Source organism: Ursus arctos, unplaced genomic scaffold, assembly GCF_023065955.2.
Source record: "Ursus arctos isolate Adak ecotype North America unplaced genomic scaffold, UrsArc2.0 scaffold_6, whole genome shotgun sequence".
Classification (NCBI taxonomy): Eukaryota; Metazoa; Chordata; class Mammalia; order Carnivora; family Ursidae; genus Ursus; species Ursus arctos.
In genome coordinates, this window is record NW_026623078.1 from 21097279 (window position 1) to 21104624 (window position 7346).

Genomic DNA, 7346 nt, shown 5'->3' on the forward strand with positions numbered 1-7346 from the left:
ACAAACTGATGGTTACCAGTGGGGAGGTGGGTGGAGGGATGAGTGAAATAGACAAAGGAAGTACACTTATGATGAGCTCTGAGTAATGTATAGAATTGTTGAATCACTATATTGTACCCCTGAAACTAATATAACACTGGGTATTAATTATACTTGAATAAAAAAAAAAAAAGCTATAGAGGCAAACAAGATTCCCACTATCCCTACCTACTACCCAGTGAAACCACAGCCAAGGGGCCAGGCTTGGTGGAATCAGTGGGGAAAGAAGACCTGTTGAGCCAGATCCTGTTGAGCCTGACTCTGTTCTGGCACAGGGAAGAGCCATGAGAGGTATAGAATAAGTGGGGGGCCTTGGGTGTTCCCTAAGCCACACACACACACTATGAGGGGGTGGGGTGGGGTCATCAGCCTGGCACTGGTGAAGTACCAGTAAAAAAAAAAAAAAAAATTAGAGAGGTGCCTGCGTGACTCAGTCGGTTAAGCGTCTGCTTTCTGCTCAGGTCATGATCCCGGGGTCCTGGGATGGAGCTGGAGTTGGGCTCCCTGCTCAGCAGAGAGCCTGCTTCTCCCTCTCCCTCTGCTGCACCCACCCCCCGCCACTTGTGCTTTCTCTCAAATAAACAAATAAAATCTAAAAAAAAAATTAAAAATGTAAAGATGCTATAGAGATGCTTTCAGTGGATGTTGTCTGGGTCTCGCTTTGGGATATGTGACACTCAGGTCAGGGGTAGCCTGCATTAGGGTCCATCGTCTTGGCACAGCCATCAGTGAGGGAGCTATAACTCTCAAATAAGTAGGGCCTGTGTCCCTGCCAGGACCCCCTCCATCACTGCCACCACACACTGTACCACTTTTCCTGAGGGGAAAGAGCAAGGCTTGCTCTTGTCTTTGGAGCAGAGAGCCACGTGGTCAGTGGTGGCTTTGAAGACGGCACCTACCGAGAAGAGGCTGATCGTGGAGGCTGCAGTAACACCAAGAGGAGAGGGCTAATAAAAGCAGATTTACCTCTCAAGCGGAAAAATTGCTTGGCAAAAAGCCCATGCAGCTATGAAAGAGATACAGAATTTCAGGGAACATCCTAGTGAGCAACTAAATTAAAGTTTGTCAAAATCAAAATGGTTAGCAATTGGGTAGTGGGAAAATTACACTCTATGTGGCAGTAATTCTTCAGATAGAAATAATTAGACCAGGGTACTTCGTCAAAGAAAGACAGCAGCGGAATTTCAGAACTGTACTCGACAATAGAGACAGAGATATCTGATGGCATTAGAAAGTCCCATGAGGAAGATGCCCCAGGACTGCCGTTAAGAAAGACTGGATGAAAAAGCTTCTTCCCCCACGTCCAGCTAATCTTTTTCTAAGGTTTCTAAACGAGAACTTGACTTTTCTCTGGAATCTTGACTTGTCTGATTGCCTTGGCTGGAGACTAATTTTTCTTCACCAAAGTTGTCACCTGCTGGGTGGCCGCCGCTGATGGAGTGTCGTCTCCTGCAACGAAGTACGAGAAGAGAAACGAGGCTAATTCCCATTTCAGGCGGGCTCTCCAGTCAGCACCCACCTGCACCTTCACTGCCTGGTCTCTGCCTCTGATGTCCAAGCCCAGAGGAAACTGGCCTCTGACGACTGGCTGCTGGACAGGGCGGAGGCCGTCGCACCCACCCTCTCTTCCCTGAGAAAAGCTGCTTTGTACCAGCAGCTCTGTAAGTCGGTGCCAGACCATTTTGGGCCTACAGCACCTAGATGAAGAGCCAGCTAGGAGAACAAGAGAGAGGTGCGTGTATGTGCGTGTGTAGGAGGTGGGGAGGTCACTGATTTAAAAACCAGTAACCCCCAGGGAAACCTGGGTGGCTCAGTTGGGGTTTAGGCTCCAACTCTTGATTTCATCTCAGGTCATAATCTCAGGGTCCTGAGATCTAGCCCCAAGTGGAGCCCCATGGACCCTGCTTAAGATTCTCTCTCTCCCTCTGCTCCTTCCTACCCTCCCCCATGAGCAAGCTCTCTCTCTCAAAAACAAACAAACAAACAAACAAACAAGCCAGTTACCACCAGTTACCTCCAGCTGGAGGAACCTGGAGTCTACAACCTGCACCTACTCTATTACTCCTCTCTTTCTCGACCAAGCACCTCAAGACTAATAAAATGACAACTCTCTTCATTTGTCCTTGATCGTCCTCCACACCTCCGTATTTCTCTATCTGTGCTGTCTGTCCCCTGTGGCATGTAGCGCAAGGTGTCCATAATCTGCTCAAACTGAGGGCTGCTCACCCTTCCCACTACTGAGTGTAGAGTTCTGTTGCTTAAGGGCTTCCATCAGTCCCTGGAAATGGTGGGCACTCACGCAGGCATCCACTTTCCCGGCAGTCTCAAGAATGCAGAGCGCAACGACTTGTAATGCGCTCAGCCCCTTCTTCGTTGTCCCAGAGGAGAGCCGGGCTTCCCTGCGTGCCTGCCTTACTTAGCACAAAGGGGCAGTGCTTTGGGCTTCGTGCTCTTCCTCTCTTCTGAGCACTTTTCCTCTGTCACTGGTATTAATAACTTCCATCACAGGGAATGACTAATTCATTTTAGGAACTATGTAAGAACGTATGCTAATGTGTGGCCATCTGACCATGTAGCAGTGAAATGGCTGTGTTTATATGGTTCAGACCTGTCACTAGGCTAGCGAGTTCACGCATCACTGTTCTTGCTGGGAAGGAATGATGCCACCAACAGTGCAGCCAGAACACGCAAAGAGGGTCTGCCATGACCGTGACCCATGGTCAGTCATCTGCCCTGGGCCTCACCGGGATCAATGAGACCTTCTCATTTGACATGTGACCTCACTCACTGCCTCCAGAACCTTGTGGAACCTGGTTTTCACATTGCCTTGTGAACCACGTGAAGCCTTTTCCAAAATGAGACAACTCACATCTGATTGGTGCCCTTCAGGGAAACAGTCAATTCCTGTCTTTCCAAGAATGCTCAGGAATCTTCTCAGTACCTGTCGTAGATGTTAACAGCAAGAAAATAGATTTACCCTGTGATATGGAGACGTGGAGCACTCTCTTCCCCAAATTAATCAACATGAGAAAAATAACTTCATCTTGACTGTTTCCAAAAGAAAATATCCTGACGTTAAAATTAAATGCAATGAACACAAACCAAAGTTTATGTTAAAAACATATTTTGTTTTATTTTATATTTGCATCAAGAAATACTTATAATCCCACATTATGACAGGTTCTGGGAAGAAACAAGACATAGGAAAGAAGACAGAATACACAGATATATTACACACACACACACACCCCAGAAGTAATACAGAGAGACTTAGGAAAGCAATAGAAAAAGATACAATGACAGGCCTCTCAGAAGACACACTTTGAAATAACATCACTATGTTATTACTTGATTTTATTCTGCCTTAAGGGTAGGTACCCTCAGGTAACTACTAACAAACCTATGAACATCTGAAGAAAAACATAAAGATATGATCTTAAAGTTCCCAAAACTCACACTGTTCTACCCAGACTCACCGATCAATCATAGCACCATTAAAAGAGTGACAACTAGACATTATGTGTCTCCAGATGTGACACAATGAGAAGACCCAACACCGCATATGAAGTGTCTTGGCACAAGGTCAAGCTTGATCTTGGACTGAAAGTGTAGAAAATACAAGAATAATAGAATTAGTTCAATCTAACCACAAAAGATAAATGTGGTGGGTACAGCTAAAACTTCCCCCAAACTCCCATCAGTACTACCACTAACAAACAAAAGTACCTTCTCCTACTGCCTTATTCTCATTCTAGAAGAGATTCACCTGTTGGATGGATGAATAAACTTTAGGACTTTGACTCTCCCTCCTAACTAAGACACTGTATAAAACTATAAAAATTCCACCATTATAATCTCATCTCTTTATCTTTCAGTTTCAATTCCTGTTAAATTGCAATGAGGTAGGGGCACCTGGGTGGCTCATAGGTTAAGCGTCTGCCTTTGGCTCAGGTCATGATCTCAGGGTCCTGGGATCGAGCCCCGAATTGGGCTCCTTGCTCAGCGGGATGTCTGTTTCTCCCTCTCCCTCTCCCTCTGCCATTCCGCTCTTTGTGCTCTCTGGCTCTCTCTATCTCTCTGTCAAATAAGTAAATAAATTCTAAAAAAAAAAAAAAAAAAAATACAATGGGATGAAAGGGGAAGGCATGTAGGCTCTAAGTCTTCCAGAATGTAGGGCAATAGAGGAGCAGAGAAAATATGATAGGAAGATGGGGAGAGAACTAAAAGGACTCCAACTCTTGAGGTGTGCAAGAGGAAACAGAAGTTACACGGAGGAGAGTGGCTACCAAAAAGTAAAGCTGGAAAGTGGGAAGTTTTTTTCAGCTATTTCAAGTGATGACCCAAAAAGTCTATTCTGGGCCATGGAAAGAGTCATTGAACTGAGTTAATGGAAGAGAATTGCTAGATGGGGCTATAAAGTAAATGCAAAACACAGCCTCTACTGGCAGGATGCTTATCATTTAGTTGGAGGGAGGAAACTTACGCATCTGAGTGAAACAACCAGAGCCAAATTAATTGTGAAGTTGAATGCCATTAGGTCCACAGGGGGTAGAGCGGACAGCGGAAGAGTTGTTATTAGCGGGGTGAGAAAGCAGCCTAGCTGAGGTGGAAGTACAAGACTTTGCAGGGGAGAAGAAACGTCACCCGAACCCTGAGGATGAACAGGATTTGGATCAGCTAAGACTTTTTTCAGAGAGCAAAAGTATTCAACTAATCTTTATTAAGTGCCGACTACGTGGCACCCAGTGTGTTGGGGTTGATATTGTGGGAAGATGCATAAGCCCGAACCTCCACCTTCCAAAGGCTTACTCCCTAGTATAGATTCAGAATCAGTAGACAAGAGTAACTAGAGATGGGAGTGCGTATTCCAGAGAAACAGAGCCAATAGGGTGCTTGTGTGCACGTGCATGCGTGGGTGCGTGCGTGCGTGCGTGCAGAGAGATTTTAAGAAATTGGCTCACGGGATAATGGGGCAGGCAAATCCAACAAGTGCAGGGCAAGTTTGCAGACCAGAGACCCGGGGAACAGTGGATGTTACAGTCTCAAATCCAAAGGCGGTCCAGAGGCAGAATTCCTTCTTCCTGAGGTCACCTCAGTCTTTGTTCTTAAGGGACTGAATAAGACCCACCCACAGTAGGGAGGATAATCTGCTTTACCTAGTGTCTACTGATTTCAATGTGATTCTCATCTTTAAAAAATACTTTCACAGCCACACTTAGGTTGGTGTTTGACCAAAGATCTGGGTGTCATAGCCTACCCAAGTTGACACACAAAATTAACCATCACAGCATGGGATGTATGTAGGGACACAGATCAGCGGTATGAAAGCCAGACGAGGATGATTCTTGAGCTGTCAACCAACAGGATGCCGTGGAAAGATTAGGCTGGGGATGTACCTAGCAGCCTGGAGACGTACTACTACATGTCATCTTCACCCCGAGACAATCAGTCCTCCATTGCTACGGGGTTGGCACTGTCTTCCAGGAAGGCAATCCTTTATTACAATTTTTATACCTGATTGCATACCCTAATCTGAAGAGTGGGGTTTTTTGGGCTTTCTTATTGCTACCGTCATATACACAGACCGCATGAGGAACACCCAGCAACTATTTTGCATTTTGAAAGCCTGGACGAATAGAAAGGAAATTCAGTTTTCCATTTTGAAGTTCTTTAAAGCAATTCATGTTTTCTGTTTTAGGTCGAAATAAGTAATGACACTGACTCTGAAACACGGCTGCTGAACATGACTTAGGAAGCCAAGCACCACTGAGAGCACCTCTCTGCATTGACACGTCTCACTTCCTCCCAGAGGACGGACTGCGCCTCCCTACTTCCCCACGGATCACCGAGTTCTTTGGTCACAGCCTATGTATTATTAGCATTGTGCTTAGATGAGTTGTAGGTGATCGGGTGGGTATTTTTTAAGTCATTTTCTTCTTATATGAATACTTGTAAATTATTTAAAAAATTGGTTTTTCATTTTTTTAACGATATTTAATGTAAGGCATGCAAAATGAAAAAATTTCATGAAAACCTTCTACAGTCTATTCTAAAAGAAATACTGGTTTTTGTATTGAGGTGTTCAGTCCATGTTGCTGATGACTGCAGTTATCCTGTGCCTGATGGGGTTTGCATTAACAGACATTATGGGGGGCTAACATGAAGTTAGACGTTGTGACAGCTAGATAAATGGGTAGGAACGGTGGATCTGGCTTTCAGACTGACCATGGGTCATTTTTTCAACACCACAAGACAAAACATGTAGTCCTCCTTTGTTTTCAACTTTCCTAAATGCGGAATACCATTATGTCAGTCTAAATTTTCAGACTCATGCATGTTATCTTGTTCTTCCTGTGTTCTGGAAATTACATATCATGGGGGTATGGAAGGGTTACGTGATTAGTAGAACACCTTTCCTCTTTGGGAGGGTATATGGGTATCTCTGATGTTCATATTTTCTATTCTTGATCCCTGTTCTGACATTGGTGTCCCACCGAAACCTACAGCTTGTGGGCTTGGAAGACAGAAATCACATCCATAAATCTGCAATCAGGAATGTTGCTCTTAAGATATCCAAAGGGAGCTTTAAACTTGTATGGAACTCTCTATAAATGCTTCTTAAAAAGATATTTACATTTGTTCTACTACACTTTTTCTTTCTCCTGCTCCATCCCAATAACCAAGAAAGTAATGTGGGAAACATAATTTTCCGTAGAAAAAAAGACTGTTTCGAAAGCCCATCACAGTTTTTCCTCTTGTATCTTTCAATTTCTATCTCCGAGATCCAAATAAGTTTTACTCACTTTGTATAGCAACCAACATGAGGCCACCCATAGGCCACAGAATTGTGTACATGTGCACTATTCAATCCGAAAGTTGTTAACCTAGCCCACACATCTCTAAGAAGTCAGTCTCTAGCCATCTAAAATCACATGCAAATATCTGTATGCGGATAGAGGTTCTTTTTTTCCTGTCTTTTTGGAGTCCATATATTTTATGAGACTCTGTTAAGAATCAGAACTAATACAACAAAGTCTACTCTGGCTCCTCCCAGTTCATGACAACCACTGTGGCATTCTGGAAGCGTATCATAGTCACTAGCCTTTGGATTGTGCCCCTTTAGTCAGGCGAGGCACACTGAATCCCATCATTTTTCATTCTACTGAATAAACCCAGATTCAAAATGTAGAGGAGTTCACAGGGACCTCGGAGATGATCAAATCCAAACCACCTTGGATTGCTGAGGGATCTGTAGCCTAGGGGATTTGGTGGCCTTGTCCAGAGATGATCAAATCCAAGCCACCTTG

The 7346-nt window shown here is 44.4% G+C and overlaps 1 protein-coding gene across 1 annotated transcript in view; it reads left to right on the forward strand.

Annotated features, from left to right (window-relative positions):
- NKAIN3 (sodium/potassium transporting ATPase interacting 3) overlaps positions 1 to 6924 on the forward strand; it is a 592671-nt gene extending 585747 nt beyond the window's left edge. Inside the window, exon 6 of the mRNA XM_048212582.2 lies at positions 5738 to 6924. Within this exon, the coding sequence (XP_048068539.2) occupies positions 5738 to 5751 (14 nt within the window). The 3' untranslated portion in view covers positions 5752 to 6924. The remainder of the gene's footprint in view (positions 1 to 5737) is intronic.
- The last annotated feature ends 422 nt before the right edge of the window (positions 6925 to 7346 follow it).